Genomic DNA, 17,531 nt, shown 5'->3' on the forward strand with positions numbered 1-17,531 from the left:
ATGATGATTACAGCAAAACAAAGGGTTCAGCATGTATATTATCAGATAGTTAATCGTTACTGAGGTGTTTTAGTGTAAGTAAGTAAAACGACAATATTCTTGTAACAAACTCGTTATGTTAGTGTTTTGCTTCTGCTCGCGGGTCACATCAGGGACTTCACTGTGCTACACACCAGAAACAAAAACAAATCGATGTAACCTTTGTAGCTTCAGTTATTCAAAATAAAAGTGTGTCCACTCATTCGATATTTCCCGAATTGACAGGAAAACGGTTCTCTTTATTTGGTCTTCAGTCTACGAAAACAACTCTTGGATTAATAACGCGGGCCTTCAGATTGTAAACCCTCCCCCTGTGTGACGGATTTGGTTGACTCCAGGCCCCGGCAGAACCAAGATGGCTACCTGAGCACCGACGAAACGAAGTTCACTTTCTCACTGTAAATACTGAAGCTTGTTGTGCTTCTCCGCCATGGACGGATCACTGTGTGTGGACAATGAATACAGGTGAGCGTCACAGACAGATTTTATGCTAAGGCCTAGGGGCTGAAGCCCGGTTGTCTGCAGGATTTTGAGTAGCTCTAATAGCCACAGCAGCTAGCTGTGGGTACAAGTCATACCCGTAGTTAGGGGACTGGTGTTTGTACTGGGAATCCTTGTTAGCGGCTGGACAACTCAAGGATATACCTGCACTACAATGAGATAAAACCACCAGGAAGCCATGGTCAGGCCACGGTTTTATAGGTTAGACGTTTACCCAGACACACTGAACGCTGTTCTTAGCTAAGCTAACGTTAGCGAGCTTTGCGCATGCACTCAGCAGGCTAAAGAGTTAGTTTGCTGCCGTGCTGCTTTTCAGATGTCCTCCTTCATGTAATATAGTGTGGTGAGTCCGACAGGTATGTGCACTGAGAAGTCACCCTTGTGTCTGGTTTACTGCCAAGTCCCATATTTTCACTAGTGTAACGTGAAGTAGACCAGATGTTGCACAGCGACAGAGGTGCTGTCGACACCAGGTTGGATGTTTTGGTCGTTGCCAAATAACCCGAGCTGTTCGGATTACACTAATAGCCGTAGCATTGCAGACTCGGCGCTCTTTGAACCCCTTTCGCCGACTCCACTTTACAAATACATATGATTTAATATCAAATTAAATGATCTAGAACGCGGCCTGAGAAAGGGTTGATCAGACTACTTTACCGTTGTCATCTCCACTCCAGACCATCACCATTTTAGGACCATCTTAATACAGTATATATTGTTTATATATATATAGTTACACAGTGACAAATTTTTAAGCTTTGCTTCTCTACACCACCATAATGGATTTCAAATCTAACGATGAAGATGTGGTAAGTCCAAACCTTGAGCTTAAATTCAAAGGATTTAACAAAAGTAATGCATTAACTGTTTAAGAATTGCAGCCATTTTTTTTTACACAGACTCGATATTCAGAAGCACAAAAGTAATCAGAAATACACTGTTGAAAAAACTAACAGGAACACTTTGAAAAAACATCCGATCTCTATGGGTAAAAATATGTTGGATCTCTTTACTGATATGGACTGGGTAATGTATTAGGAATGAAAAGCTTCCATGTGGTTTGATGGAAATAAAACTAATCAGCTGGAGATGGCTGAATTCGAAGACACCCGAAGACACTCCGTAAATCGAAGTGAAAAACAAATTGCTTTGACTTGTTCATTTTGCTGAGAAACTAGAAGAGCAGGCATGGTGCGTTTCCGCCTTTGAGATGCTCTGGAGGACTTTACTGCTGCCATGCTGCCACCTTCAGTTGCTGTTTGTTTGTGTGTGTCTCTGTCTTCAGTTTTGTCTTCACTAACTAAAGCATTCTCTATTTGAGCTGAGACAGCCTTGGTCTTTGAAAAATACTCAGGTTCCTCTTAGTTGCCTGGAGAATCTCTTGGGTTCTTTTTGTAGTATTCGTTGCATCACAATCTATTTGCAGTTTTATAGCTTTTGGCTGAATCTGATCAAAGTATAGCCCCTACATGCCACAGTAGCCCTTTTTCTATTAGTACCTACTTGGGTCGACAGGACCCGACTCAGACCAACTGGTTTGCCATTACGACCCAGTAGTACCTTGTTTGCTGGGGCAGGGCAAACCTTGGGGCAGGGATAGTGCAGTAGGTAGAGTGGTGGCCCCATGATCGGAAGGTTGGGGGTTCCCTACACACTGCTCCTTGGGCGCCCAATGGCTGCCCACTGCTTCACTGAGTGAATGGATTAAATGCAGAGAGGAATTTCCCCACAGGGATCAATAAAGTATACATTAATATTACCTTGTTTGTGTGCTTGTCGTCATAGCAACGTGTCTGCGCATCCCACAACGTAATTAATATGCTACACAAACACTAGAACAAAGGTGGATGTTGAAGTGACCTGCTGCTCTGTCTGTAGCTTTTCGTCACACTCGGGGGGTCACGGCGTTGTTGTTTTTTTGTAGCCATTCCCTTTGTTGCTGAGTTTTAAAAATGGCGGTTATAATGTTCTTGAGCTGAGACACTCATGACTAATCAGGGACACTACTAACCACCCAATCAATGCCATGCAGTCTGCCGACGTCACATTTTAGTACCTGTTTTAGTCACTTGAAACCCCAGCCGAGCAGGTACTAAAAAAAGTACCAGGTACTACGACCTGATGGAAAATCCTGAAAACTGTGGTGAACCGTGCCGAGTCAATCCGAGGAGGTACAAATGGAAAAGGGGCTAATGCATCCTGATACTTCTGCTAGCAGTCATGTCATGGCCTGGTTCCACTAGCAGACACATACACTATGGCATAACATTCGCAGGTGATGATGTACTCGTGGGGTTATGGTTGAGGTCATTACCTATGCATTACTTGTTCCTTATCTTCCCTCTATATATTTTTAACACTGTTTTGCAGATTTATCCTATTTTTCTGCTTTTTATTTCCCAGAGTTGTGCAGGCTCTCTCAGACATGTTGTGATGAAGTCTTATTTGGTCTTTCTGTTTCTAAATGTTATTTGTGGTTTGGTCTGTGGCAAAGCCAATGTATTCCCCTTCATTTGACAAAAATATTCCTACTTCCATAATGTTGTAAAGGGTTTTTTCTTAACAGTGGAAATGATTCCGCAATCATCCCCTTTAGTAGTTTTCTGTGCTCCTTCAGACCTTTTGGCATTGATGATCTAGCCCAGGGGTGGGCAATCTCAGTCCTCGAGGGCCGGTGTCCCTGCAGGTTTTAGATCTCACCTTGGGTCAACACACCTGAATCACATGATTAGTTCGTTACCAGGCCTCTGGAGAACTTCAGGACACGTTGAGGAGCTAATTTAGCCATTTAAATCAGCTGCGTTGGTTCGAGGACACATCTAAAACCTGCAGGGACACCGGCCCTCGTGGACTGAGATTGCCCACCCCTGATCTAGCCAGTGCATTCATGCACCACATCACTTCTAAACGAACCTATCTGAGACGGAGGGTTATTTGGGTTAATGTCAGCTTTCTTCACTTGCATGGCCATCACTTAGGGATCTTTTAATGAGAGCTTCAGTGGAAAGCTGTTCAAGCTTAAAACTTGCAATCCACTGCAGATCTTTTATTTGCTTTATTTGTCATCTGGCTGTGAAAACTGTTTAACATTCAGTTGTCTAGTGTCTTTTGACTGTCTGAAAATGTGAGCCTGTTAATTCAGCATTTTGGTTTAGTTTTTGGATTTAAGCAGAAAGTGTACTGTCGTCTGATTTTGATTGTTTGAATTAAAATTCTCTGAATTGTCACTGTCAAAATACTTATGGACCTAATTGTATGTTTCAGTCACTCAGAGTAGCAATATTTTAACATATAGAGTGTCAACCTGATGGGGCACAACAACACTGTTCCACTTCAGAATGAATCTACTATCAAACAGTGACTGCAGTTTTGTATTTTAGGAAACATTTTTTCCCCTCATACTATAAAGTTATTTTGTGGTAAAATTTAAATGATGAATGAGCCGGCTATAAAAGCTGATTTTCCCTTTGTAAGGTTCCCCTCTGAAGTCTCACTTGTTCATTTCTCTTCTTGAATGGCTATACAATTAGTGGTGTGCTGTAAGCACATGCCTAATTTTGTCCTGAGAATATATTCCTGATGTTTGTGATAAGACTTGATAATTAAGAGGAAGGCCCTGGGGTGATTTTCATGAAGAGAAAGTGTTTGTGTATGAGAGTGAAGCTATTAAAACCTGGCCCTGTGGTAATGGAGCCAGCTGATTTCTCTGGTAACACAGGGATTTTAAACAGGCTCATATACACATAAACCTGCATACCTGTTGCACAAACATGCATTTGTTCATAACAATGAACAGGGATCTGTTATTATTGTTATTTGACTAGCATTAAGGTGTGCATCTGTGTTCATGCTATTGAGGGGAGGGGCCGTGTAAAGTTCTGTGTCAGCTGGAGTAGTTGAAAATGGCACTTTTAGTGTCAACACAGTTAGATATGATCCAATAGTACTATTGATCAGTATCAATTAATGCATTTCCTTGCATTTTTGATCTTCAGTGGATAGGACCTATAAACCAGCAGTCCCCACCTTTTTTGTGCCACAGACCAGTTTATATCTGACAATATTTTAAGATGTGCAGTGTGGCTCCCTGTACCTCCTCAACAGGAGCTCATGAATGAATAAATGGTGTGTCACAAAAATTTGAATATCATTACATTTTTATGTGATTTAATTAAAGGCTTGTATATTATGTGAACTACTTAGTCTTTGTTTTAATTTTGATGGTTATTGCTTATAGATCATGAACATAAGAAATCCAGTATCTTAGAGTATGACATTATTTCATTTTGCCTTTCTGTACGAATAAAGTCCAACCCCACCCCTAACTTTTTCTTATTCTCAGAATGGACAGGGTAGGGTAGTGATTGGTCAAATTTAAATATCATCTGATGGCATGATTCACACATGTTTAATCTCACAATGGAAAGTCACTCCTCTGACTGAAAGATTACAATGGAGCTTGGAGGTTTTTGACTTCCGATGCAAGCAACAGTCTGAACTTATTGTATTGTAGCATTTAAAGGAGAGTTGACTGGAGAATAAAAGTGTAATAAGAAAAGCTACACAAGCAACAGGTATGATGGCAGCCACCTGTACAAGGAGACTACTTTTGATACCAGAAGAAAGGTCACGATCAAAATTATTAGGGTTTCGCCTAATAACTTGAATTTTCTGTATTTTTTTTCTGTACTACTATGCTCACTATCTTAATCACTCCTATCTCATCTTTCCTTTTTCAGATGGTGGCACCAATGTTGAGCTGAAGGACTTGCAACTGTGGATGGACGCTGTTCAAGTAATGTCAGTACATTTTATTCCTTATTCAACTTTAGTCCGTCTTCATGTTCTAGAGGCATCAGAGTGCTGATCAAAAGTTTAAGACCACTTGAAAAATGGCAAAAAATCATATTTTGCATGGTTGGATCTTAACAGGGTTAAAGTAGAGTTTTAACATGCAACAAGAAGAAATGGGAGTGAGATGAAATATTTTTCAAATCATGCAATTTATTGAAAACAACGCTTAAACTGAAACAGGCTGTTTTTACACCTGATCAAAAGTTTAGGATCACACCTCCAAAAAAGAACCCGCCAACAGAAATCAAGTTTCCAAACATGACCAAAGCGGTGTGTAAGCAAAGTATTCAAACACGGCTAACTTGCATGAGCCTGTAAGTGTCAATCATCCGGCTGATTATGCTAGGTGTCACCAGCTTCTGCAGCTCCATCAACAAGCATTTTGAAGTGATCTTAAACTTTTGATCAGAACTATAGTCATCTACAGATCTTATCCTGATACATTTTATCTGTGTAATCAGTGTTTTCTCAAATTTTCATTGAGACAGTATTGTGCAAAAGTCTTGAGTAAAAGTATGCCCTATTGCCTTCACATAACAAACATCTTAGGAATGAACTGTTTCTCTCTTAAGACACTTTATTTTCCAGAAATGCTTCATTTGTTCTCATTTCTGTAGTCTAAATTATTTAATTTAAAATATCAACGATAACAGGCAGCACGGTGGCACAGTGGTTAGCACTGTTGCCACACAGCAAGAAGGTCCTGAGTTCAATTCCACCATCAGGCTGAGGTCTTTCTGTGCATGTTCTCCCCGTGTTTGTGTGGGTTCTCCAGCTTTCTCCCACAGTCCAAAGACATGCAGTTAGTGGGGATAGGTTAATTGAAAAATCTAAATTGCCCATAGGTGTGAGTGAATGTGTTAGCCCTGCAACAGACCAACAACCTGTCCAGGGTGTACCCCTCCTTTCGCCCTGTGACAGCTGGGATAGGCTCCAGCAACCCTGAAAAGGAGAGTGGATGGATGGTATTTTTGGACCAGCAAAGTGATTGCTATAGAGATGTTGCCTCAAAATTGGCATATCTCAGCATGACCAAAAAGGGGATTGTGTTGATCTAGAGTAGCATTTTCAGTGGAGAAATGTTTTGTCACTCATCAGACTCAGCTGTCTGCAGGTTTCCCCAACCTTATAAACGGTACATTTGCACAGTGACTGAAGTACCTAGTTCCTTGGATGAGTGCCGAAACATTTCTCCCAAGAAAACGCTGCGACCCTGGCAAAGGGAAGACAAAAAAAAATGTCAGCCCTAAAAAATTAATTAATTAATTAAAAAACATTTTTAAAAAAGCTTTTCTTTCCAATTTCCTTAGATTACTATGACCGAGAACCTTCACAGACATACTTACATAAACCTAAAAGTTAGTTGTAACTACTAGGGCTGGGCGATATGGCCTAAAATCCATATCACGGTATAATTTGAAGCATGTGCGGTAACGATATATATATCGCAATATATTCTTTTCTTCTGATAAATGTATTTTCCACACTATAAGGCACACTTAAAATCCTTTAATTTTCTCAAAAATCGAGAGTGCCTTGTGTAGGAATTCTGGTTGTGCTTACTGACCTCGAACTGATTTTGGCGTGCAGAAATCTGCTAAAAAATGTTTTAGTACAACTTTGGTAAGCCGCACTGCTTGATGGATTGTCAGAGCATTATGGCTGCCGTAGTGAGGAGCTTCGCGGAGTAATCTGGGTCCAAAACTCCGTCTGCTTCAGGTCCCAAAGTCAAACGAACACTGAGAGTTGAAAGAATTTAGACCGTTTTTATCTTTAATAAAATCATCAGCGTTGCTGCTTTATCGGGTGTAACAATTAAGTTTAACATCCAGGCATCCATGAAAACAGAATTTATTAAATTTAACTGAGTTAGAAGTTAACAGGAAGTTAGCTCGCTAGTTTCCACCTAAACATAAATATTTTTGGCCATATCTCCCTGCTCTAAGTACAACTTTGGTAAGCCGCACCTAAACACGACATAGCATGTTCTGACAGAGATTTTTGAAACTATTTCAAACGTACAGCTCTGCTACCACTTCCAACATAATAAAGACAGGAAACTAAACAGCAGTGGCGTTTGCAGGGTTGCTGAAGTTGGACTACCTGGTATATAATGTTGTGCTACGTGATTGCTAGCGACACAGCTATGTTAGCATAACATTAGCACAGTGAAGCTGGAGGATGAACGCTAACTTTTTTTCCACTCGATAAAAGTTAACGTGAGGGATTCTGGTGGTCAGGGACAAATGCAATCACATAGCAGGATGCTGTACACGGGCAAACTTCAGTCAGGAGAACAACTGAGATCATTCATCCACAATACGAGGTTAGTCATTAATATCCTGCAACAACATGGGAATAGAGCAGCTGCGAGAGAATTCAACATTAATGAATCAATGTTACGGAAGTGGAGGAAGCACAGTTTTTGGCTTTCCCCGTATTTCAAGAGTGCTTCATCTCTTTGCTGTGACTGTCGCCCGGCATAATTTTCAGATGATAATGGTTGTAGCCACTGCGATGCTTTCGACCAAAACAGGCGCAGCTTGATGACATCATCAACATGCGGTAGAGCGGTATAGTCAAAATCTCTATCGTTGGCCAAATTTATATCGTTTCTATCGTATATCGTTTATATCGCCCACCCCTAGTAACTACCAGAGTTCCTATACTTAAACTCTCACTATCACTAAAACTCTCGTCTAAACCAAGTGATTTTTTTTAGTGTAGCAATGAAACAGATGTTAAAGTGATGCAGAATTGGCACATTGCTGAGTATTGACAATTTACTTTCTTTGTACTTTGTAAATTTTAGGGGAATGGAGGGGGAGGAACACAAGCTATAAAATGTGTAGTTGATTTTGCTTTGTCCATGGTGTGTGTAGAGTAGTACTTTCTTCTGTTTAATATCGTAATTGTGGCTACAGAAAACATGGAATTTTTGAGACTGGCTCTAAGAACTAACAGCTGATGTCTAGTGAATCATTTTTCCCCTCTCTTACCCTTTGTTGTAATTTTCACTGCCTTTTTCTCACCCTCCCACTTGTCTCTCCCCATTTTCCAGGTGTCTTTCGGCAATGTACAGACAATGTGTCCCAAGGAGGGTCGGCCCCAAAATACATTCTACAAGCATTGATGCTTCCATGGCTGACGGACTTGTCAGGCATCTGCAAAAGGAGAGACACTCGCATTGTGCAATATCTGCTTAAACTCTTTAAGAACTGCTGACCAACCAGCAGGAACTTGAGATTGAACTTTTGGCGTGGTATTGAAGACCCCGACCAGTTCTCAGCCAGAGACCACTGGTGTTGGTGTTCATTTTTATTGACCCATCTTACATTTCTTACTCTTCAGACCCTGTATTGGTACCTTTCAAATTAGAGAAAGGAAGTTGCAGAGTTTTTTGTTTGTTTGTTTTTTGACACTGCTGAGCCATAAGGACAGAAGAGGTAATGGATGATGTTGGCCATGGTGACGTAGTGTAAATGGCTATTCTTCAGCACATCCCGGTGCCAGTATCTACTGCTCGATCTTCCTCTTCCACTCCCCTCTCCTCTTGCTCCTACTTCCCTTATCTGCTGTCCTTCCTTAATCATTACTGCCTCTTGCTGTCCAGTCCTGCCTTTACCCTCCAAACACCATGGTGGGTTCAGGGTTGGGTGTTTGGAAGCTAATGCGAGGTGTCCGCCAGCTAGAGCTCCATCGCCTCATCCTGGCGCTCATCATCTTCTGCTTGCTGTCCATGGCCTTTTTAGCTTACTATGTCTCCAACAGCCCAAAAATCAAGGAGGCCCCTCCTTTACCTTTTAGTGATTGTGGCGGAGGTGGTGGGATTTCACTAGGAGTAAGTACGGGCGATGCAGAAGGAGGGCCAGGTGGCCAGAGGGCACCACTTTTTCTTCCTCCGCGCCAGGGACAACTACACCATGTTAAGGATAATTTAAAGACGGAGCCTGTGGTTCTGGTGTTTGTAGAGAGCATCTATTCCCAACTGGGCCAGGAGATTGTAGCCATATTGGAGTCAAGTCGCTTTCACTACCGGACAGAGATTGCTCCTGGTAAAGGTGACATGCCCACATTGACAGAACGTAACCGTGGACGCTATACTTTGATCATCTATGAAAATGTCTTGAAATATGTCAATCTTGATTCGTGGAACCGTGACTTGCTGGACAAGTATTGTGCTGAGTATGGAGTAGGTGTCATTGGCTTTTTCAAAGCGAATGAAAACTCGCCTTTCAGTGCACAGCTCAAAGGCTTTCCTCTCTATCTACACTCGCACTTGGGACTCAGGGACTACCGCATCAACCCCGCTGCTCCTCTACTCTACATCACCAAGCCTAATCAGATGGAGCAGGGCTCCTTACCAGGCGATGACTGGACCATTTTCCAGTCTAACCATTCTACCTATGAACCAGTGCTTCTAGCTAGAACCAAGACCTCAGATACACTGGCGCATTTTGGACCCAGCCCTTTGCGGGCCCTTCATGCCACAGTAATCCAAGACTTGGGGCTCCACGATGGCATTCAAAGAGTTCTTTTTGGAAATAATCTCAACTACTGGCTTCACAAGCTAGTGTTTGTGGATGCTATTGCCTACTTGACAGGAAAGAGACTGTGTTTGTCCTTGGACCGTCACATCCTCGTAGACGTGGACGACATATTTGTTGGCAAGGAGGGAACCCGTATGAAGGTGTCTGATGTGGAGGTGGGTGAGCCTTGTCAGCCGTACATACAGTTGGTTCCTCTGTTTTGTTTTGTGTTTGTTTTTATTTACAGTACCAAAGTTTTTGCAATTTTGCCTTGGTACACCACCAAAGTTGATTTTAAGTCAAACAATCAAGATGTGATTAAAGTGTAGAATGTCACCTTCAATTCAAGGGGTTTAACAAATACATTACATTAACTGTTTAGGAATTATATCCATTTTTATGCACAGTATCCCATTTCAGAGGTTTCTAAGTAATTTTATGTATATGGATTATTTTTAATGCTCAGATGAAAATTCTTTGCAGCCTCCTTAGACATCACCAAGTCTCACTGAAGTTAAAACAGAAAGCAGAAAATGAAAAGCCACGCTATTGGGTACTGATCGGTACCCTGCTCAGACAATGATAGGAACACTCTTGAGGTAGGCATAACTTCCCTAGATTAATTTTGAATCAGTTCTTCTTACCATGAAAAGAATTCCACATCCATGAGTCCCTCTGGGCCCCAGTGCCCAAAATTTCTATTTGTTTGTTTTTTTTGTTTTTTGTTACTCAAGGGCGTAGATTTGGCATGGACGGAAGGGACATGTCCCCACCAATATCCAGCGATTATTGAACTCTCCCCACCAATAATTTGATCTCTTCGAGTGAAGAAAAACAAACCCGATAGAAAGGGAAAAAAAAAAAAAAAAAAAAAAGAACGATCTGTCAACGTCTCATTCACCCAGCGGTGCAGAAAGAGTTAAATTACATCCTCTACTGGAGTCCTACCTCATGTGACAAATATGGCCAATGTGATTGGCTGTGCCTTTCAGGGAGCTCTGTTTAGTTTTAGCAGCAGCAAGCCTGCACTGCGAGGACCTGCAAGGAGGAGAGGAGGATGGCAGCAAAAAGGAAAGACCTGAATCTAAAAAAAAATATTTTTCAAAGAAACCTATAAGTCACTTAAAGTCAAGCTCACTCATAAAATGTGTCCGTCATAATAACGTTACAGGCTATGCTAGGCCATACATGCCAACACTTCCGATTTTTCCGGGAGAATCCCGAAAATCTCCCAGAGCCACCATTCTCCCCAATTTCTCCCGATTTTCCACCTGGACAACAAAATTGAAAAACCATATCCCAGATTGGCCCAGCCAATTCCAGTTTCCAACAATGGCTACTACTACTGCAGCTACTTAGTTTTAATATTACTCTTATTAATCTTTCTGGGTCGCAAAATAAACTTTTAACATATTTTCAGGCGAGAATGTAGCTGCGTAAACTTCAAATAACTTAAACATGTTATTGTTTGGCCTTTTTCTGTGTTTTATTTGTTCGTGAGTAAATCGGTTTAGCTGAGATTAAAGTTATTAGATTAGATTAAATAAAATTTTATTAATCCCTCGGGAGGGTTCCTCCGGGGTTTTCACACAGCTAAATAAATGTCAATCAGAAAACTAATTAAACAGAAGTGTGAGACGGTCGAGAATCTACGCCAGTGTCCGGTTATATTTTAGACAGCAAGGAGCAGACGGCAGAGGTGACGTAATTCTGACGGCTAGAATATCCAATTTCACAGTCGCTCATTTCTGGTCTACCCGGCTTTCGGAGGACCCGGCCCACTTAGACCGAAAAGGCCGGGTCCTCAGGTGGACGCAGCCTCTGAATTTGGACAATAATAAACACTGTAAAATTCAAGTTTTTTTGTATATATCAGTCATTTGTTTAATAGTAATTTAACGTTATATAATTCACATATAAAACTATGAATTATAATTTTAAATGGTTTAAAAGCATGTAGAATAGCATATGTAGGCAAGTATATTTCTCCTTTTTTTTTTATCAAGAAGCAAAGAGAAAAAGGAAAAAATAAGAAACAGGGCAGGGTTCGGTGGTTGAATCATCCGTCTCCACCAATGCCAAAGCCAAATCTACGCCCTTGTTGTCACTGCACAGAGTCGGCTGTGGAGACTTTACCTTATAGGGTAGGTTTGTTTGTTTATTCCAGTGATGGCCTCTAGGATTTAGAAAAATCAATTTCCCAATTCAAATTTAATTTAATTTGAATAATCTGATATAGATTCTTAAAACGTGAAAATAATTTTTTAAATATAAATGGTTGTTTTCTAGAAATGCCAAAATCTCAGGTAAGAGTACACAAAAGTACTCCAACAGCTGCCTTAAAGAGCAGGTGAATGGACTCCGCAAAAATGTAAACACAAAGTGCGATTGTTCACACCGTCGGGTGCTGAAGTGGACATCTCACAGATTCTGAAACTGCAGGTTTTGTCACTCTCCAACCAGAATTCATTGAACCAGCAGCAAAAGAAGTTTGAAAAAAAATTGATATAAATTTTCTCTTATTTTGGCTGTTTTGCTTCCAGCGCGGGATTGAGTTGAATCAGGACTTTATGAATCAGAATTGAATCGCTTGTTGAAATCTGGGACAATACGCTGTCCTAATGGCCTCTTTAATTTGCATCAAACTCTATTTGACCTCATGCTGAGCATTCAATTTAAAATATAACTAATATAAGTTCAGCAGTTGGAATAATTTCCAGTTCTTTTATCTGCTTAATTTGCCATGAGATAATAAGGAAACATCTGGCCATGAAACTGTTTTAGTGAATTCTCCAATTAATTTTGAGCATCTGAATATGCGTCTGTCTAAAAATGGTTGTATCTATATTAAAAACATCTTTGCAATACTTTTGTTAAACCCTTTTCAATTAAAAGTAAAAGTATGCATTTCAATTGGATATAGACTGTGGTAGTGTGATAGTATTTACAAACCTGAAATATCACACTGTGCCGTGCGGTTGATTGAGTTGTTGACATCCAGTTATATTTCTTGATTGTTGGTGAAAAACCTGAGAGATTTAAAGTAAAAACATCAGTGTTACTAGAACTATTAATGTAGCTAAGATCAAAAAATGATTTGCTTGTTAATAGCACTCTGTTTACAGTTTGGTAAAAAGTAGACTTTAGGGATGCACCGATACCACTTTTTTGGAAACGAGTACGAGTACTTGCATTTCAGTACTCGCCGATACAGAGTACTTAATAAAAACATGATTTAAATTTGCAGGTAACAGCTTTAGTCCTATAATTTAACAAAAAACAAACAAGGGACTAGTTTGGAATTAAGAACATTTATTTAAAATGAAAAGCATGTTGTATGCAACATATTACAGAATAAATAATTATAAAAAAAACAAAATTTAATTTTAAATTTGTTCATCTGTTTCTCTGTTTAGAAGTCTCACTAGCACAGTCACAGCTGGGATGACATCAGAGGCTAGTGCGTTGTAGCTGCTCACTTTTTTAGTTAGTTCCTCAAAGGGGACGAGAACAGTCGTCTCCATAAGAGCCCATTGATGAGCAGTGAGATAGTCAGGGAGTTCGTGCTCGGACACGCCCAGCACTCGCTTTTGCTCAATGAGGGACTGGAGCATGTAATATGTGCTGTTCCAGCGCGTCTGTACGTCCTGCTGCAGTCTCTTTACAGGGAGTGCAGAATTATTAGGCAAGTTGTATTTTTGAGGAATAATGTTATTATTGAACAACAACCATGTTCTCAATGAACCCAAAAAACTCATTAATATCAAAGCTGAATGTTTTTGGAAGTAGTTTTTAGTTTGTTTTTAGTTTTAGCTATTTTAGGGGGATATCTGTGTGTGCAGGTGACTATTACTGTGCATAATTATTAGGCAACTTAACAAAAAACAAATATATACCCATTTCAATTATTTATTTTTACCAGTGAAACCAATATAACATCTCCACATTCACAAATATACATTTCTGACATTCAAAAACAAAACAAAAACAAATCAGCGACCAATATAGCCACCTTTCTTTGCAAGGACACTCAAAAGCCTGCCATCCATGGATTCTGTCAGTGTTTTGATCTGTTCACCATCAACATTGCGTGCAGCAGCAACCACAGCCTCCCAGACACTGTTCAGAGAGGTGTACTGTTTTCCCTCCTTGTAAATCTCACATTTGATGATGGACCACAGGTTCTCAATGGGGTTCAGATCAGGTGAACAAGGAGGCTATGTCATTAGTTTTTCTTCTTTTATACCCTTTCTTGCCAGCCACGCTGTGGAGTACTTGGACGCGTGTGATGGAGCATTGTCCTGCATGAAAATCATGTTTTTCTTGAAGGATGCAGACTTCTTCCTGTACCACTGCTTGAAGAAGGTGTCTTCCAGAAACTGGCAGTAGGACTGGGAGTTGAGCTTGACTCCATCCTCAACCCGAAAAGGCCCCACAAGCTCATCTTTGATGATACCAGCCCAAACCAGTACTCCACCTCCACCTTGCTGGCGTCTGAGTCGGACTGGAGCTCTCTGCCCTTTACCAATCCAGCCACGGGCCCATCCATCTGGCCCATCAAGACTCACTCTCATTTCATCAGTCCATAAAACCTTAGAAAAACCAGTCTTGAGATATTTCTTGGCCCAGTCTTGACGTTTCAGCTTGTGTGTCTTGTTCAGTGGTGGTCGTCTTTCAGCCTTTCTTACCTTGGCCATGTCTCTGAGTATTGCACACCTTGTGCTTTTGGGCACTCCAGTGATGTTGCAGCTCTGAAATATGGCCAAACTGGTGGCAAGTGGCATCTTGGCAGCTGCACGCTTGACTTTTCTCAGTTCATGGGCAGTTATTTTGCGCCTTGGTTTTTCCACACGCTTCTTGCGACCCTGTTGACTATTTTGAATGAAACGCTTGATTGTTCGATGATCACGCTTCAGAAGCTTTGCAATTTTGAGACTGCTGCATCCCTCTGCAAGATATCTCACTATTTTTGACTTTTCTGAGCCTGTCAAGTCCTTCTTTTGACCCATTTTGCCAAAGGAAAGGACGTTGCCTAATAATTATGCACACCTGATATAGGGTGTTGATGTCATTAGACCACACCCCTTCTCATTACAGAGATGCACATCACCTAATATGCTTAATTGGTAGTAGGCTTTAGAGCCTATACAGCTTGGAGTAAGACAACATGCATGAAGAGGATGATGTGGACAAAATACTCATTTGCCTAATAATTCTGCACTCCCTGTATTGGCTGGTTGAGCTGTCCCTGAATGTCCTGAAAGGCGGGAGTAGGCTAAGGCGGAATGTTTAAAATGCCCAACTTTTTCTGTCCCACTGCTTTAGCATCAGCTATGCTCCTCTGTGCCAATAAGCGTGGGTAAATAAGCGTGGGTACAGCAACACAGCGTGGGATTAACCCCTTACATGCCGCTCAAACATAGACAGGTCTCAGACCGTGCTATCGGTCCTCGGTATCGGGGGACTTTTAACGAGTACGAGTACTTTAGAAAATGTGGTATCGAGACCGATACCGGAATCAGTATCGGTGCATCCCTAGTAGACTTCATATAAAAATTCACCTGCAAAATTGGCTTTTTTGATATTGTGATACTAGCACTGCCTACGGATAATAAAACACAAAAAAAATCTATTTCAGTACTACTAAAATGTTAAAATTGTTACTAAAAAACTGAATCCAATCAAGTCTATATCACATTTCAGACAAACTTTCAGTGGTGTTTTTGAATCCTAACATTTGATTCATTGCTGACTATTTAATGGAAAAATGAGGAAGGATAATATATTTAAAGCTGCCACCATCTTTGAGTGATTGATTTTTGAATAATTTTGATCTTTTAAACCCTTTTTCTAAAGCTCATTAAAGCTTGACCTGCAGAAACAAGGAGATATGCAGTAGAGTTTGAAATGTTTCAGGTTCCACTTTTCACTGCCTCTTTAGGTTTCATTTATTTGTAACTAACTGGAATCCTTGAATCTAATGTAATTGTAGGTGGTAGGTTGGATAAATGTTTGACTCTATCCATTTGACTGATTATTTCATATTACAAGGATGGACCTGTGTTTCACCCATTGTGTGGCATTTCTGCTCTTTGTCAAATTTCATCCTTCAGGTTAGATTCTGTTAGTAAGGCTTGATTTTTGTAATTGGCAACGGTTAAAATGTGTCATCCTTTTACAGGCATTGCTCAACACACAAAACAAACTGCGAGCACTGGTCCCAAATTTCACCTTTAACTTGGGGTTTTCGGGAAAGTTCTATCACACAGGTATGCATAATCTTTCTGTTTTTCTACATTCACAACAGCCATGAACTTCTTTAGACTGCTCTATTCAAACATGCAGGTGAAAATGGAAACTTGTGTTCTGTGCTGGTGTAGTGACCCCTCAGTGTATTCAGAAGGTCACTCATTTCCTGCTGTGCTACATGTGGAAAAGTACAAATGTGGAACATACAGCGGTTAAAGTATTCAACATGTCAACACAAGTAAAAATATTTCTAACGCTGCTTGTGGTTTTTGTTGCTTTATTTTGATCACAAGCTCTCTCTTTTTTTTAATTTCGGCACAACTTGAAGCCTGGAGCGAACTCTTCCTGCAGTTTCCTCCACAGTGTCTCCTCCGTTACTATATAAAGAGAGGGAGTCATTAGTCCCCTCATAAACACCTGTCCCCACTGCCAGCCTGACACCGTCTCATGAGATCACTGCAGCAGGCCAGAGACCTGCTGCAGTGCTATTGACATGAACCTTTTTACCAGATGTCGGTAACAACGTGTCCAATCCAGAAGAAATTAAACCATAGATGGTCCATAAATTATCTGTAATAATGAGAAAGGAAGAAGTATTCAACAAATGAAGAAAGGGAGGCGTGACAGGCATGGAAAATCACAGTACCAGCTGAAAAAGTTGATGACCACTTGTGGAGAGAGATCTGGAAGCAGCCTGTACAATTATTTCCAAGAAAACAATAAGTAATGCAACCACCATAGCCTGTATGCACGCTCACCATACACAACTCTGATGCTGAAGAAAAGGCATGTTGAGGCGTGTTTACAGTTTGCTGAAAAACATTTGCACAAGCCTGTGAAATACTGGGAAAATATAGTTTGAGATTCTCTTGGATACGGGAGTCAAAGGCACTACTTATCACCCCCCAAACACCATGCCTACAATGAGGTTTGGAGGTGGGAACCTCATTGTGTGGGGCTGTTTGTCAGCATACGGCACTGATGTGCTTCATATAATTGAAGGAAGGATGAATAGGAAAAATGTACAGATACATTCTCAAATACAATCTGCTGCCATTTGCCCACATGATGAAGATGAAACGAAGATGGACGTTTCAGCAGGGCAGTGATCCCAAACACACAGCCAAGGAAACGAAAATAAAGCTGCAATAATGGCCAGGCCTGACCTGAATCCAGTTAAAAATCTGTGGAAAGAACTAAAGCTTGCATGTGTGGATTGCATGCATTGTACATCTGTTGAGAATTTCATGTCAATAGCACCTTTTAAAATATCACCAATTTTCTGAGTGAATATATGTTCAATACTTATTTTACCCGCTGTATCCTGACCTAACGTTCATGTGTAAAAACAGCCTGATA

The 17,531-nt window shown here is 40.7% G+C and overlaps 1 protein-coding gene across 1 annotated transcript in view; it reads left to right on the forward strand.

Annotated features, from left to right (window-relative positions):
* The first annotated feature begins 344 nt into the window (after positions 1–344).
* ndst2a (N-deacetylase/N-sulfotransferase (heparan glucosaminyl) 2a) overlaps positions 345–17,531 on the forward strand; it is a 35,122-nt gene continuing 17,935 nt past the window's right edge. Inside the window, exons 1-4 of the mRNA XM_040005077.1 lie at positions 345–504; positions 5,280–5,340; positions 8,456–10,099; positions 16,105–16,192. Of these exons, the coding sequence (XP_039861011.1) occupies positions 9,032–10,099; positions 16,105–16,192 (1,156 nt within the window). The 5' untranslated portion in view covers positions 345–504; positions 5,280–5,340; positions 8,456–9,031. The remainder of the gene's footprint in view (positions 505–5,279; positions 5,341–8,455; positions 10,100–16,104; positions 16,193–17,531) is intronic.

This window comes from Simochromis diagramma, unplaced genomic scaffold (genome assembly GCF_900408965.1).
Source record: "Simochromis diagramma unplaced genomic scaffold, fSimDia1.1 OVJJ01000309.1, whole genome shotgun sequence".
In the NCBI taxonomy this organism is placed as follows: domain Eukaryota; kingdom Metazoa; phylum Chordata; class Actinopteri; order Cichliformes; family Cichlidae; genus Simochromis; species Simochromis diagramma.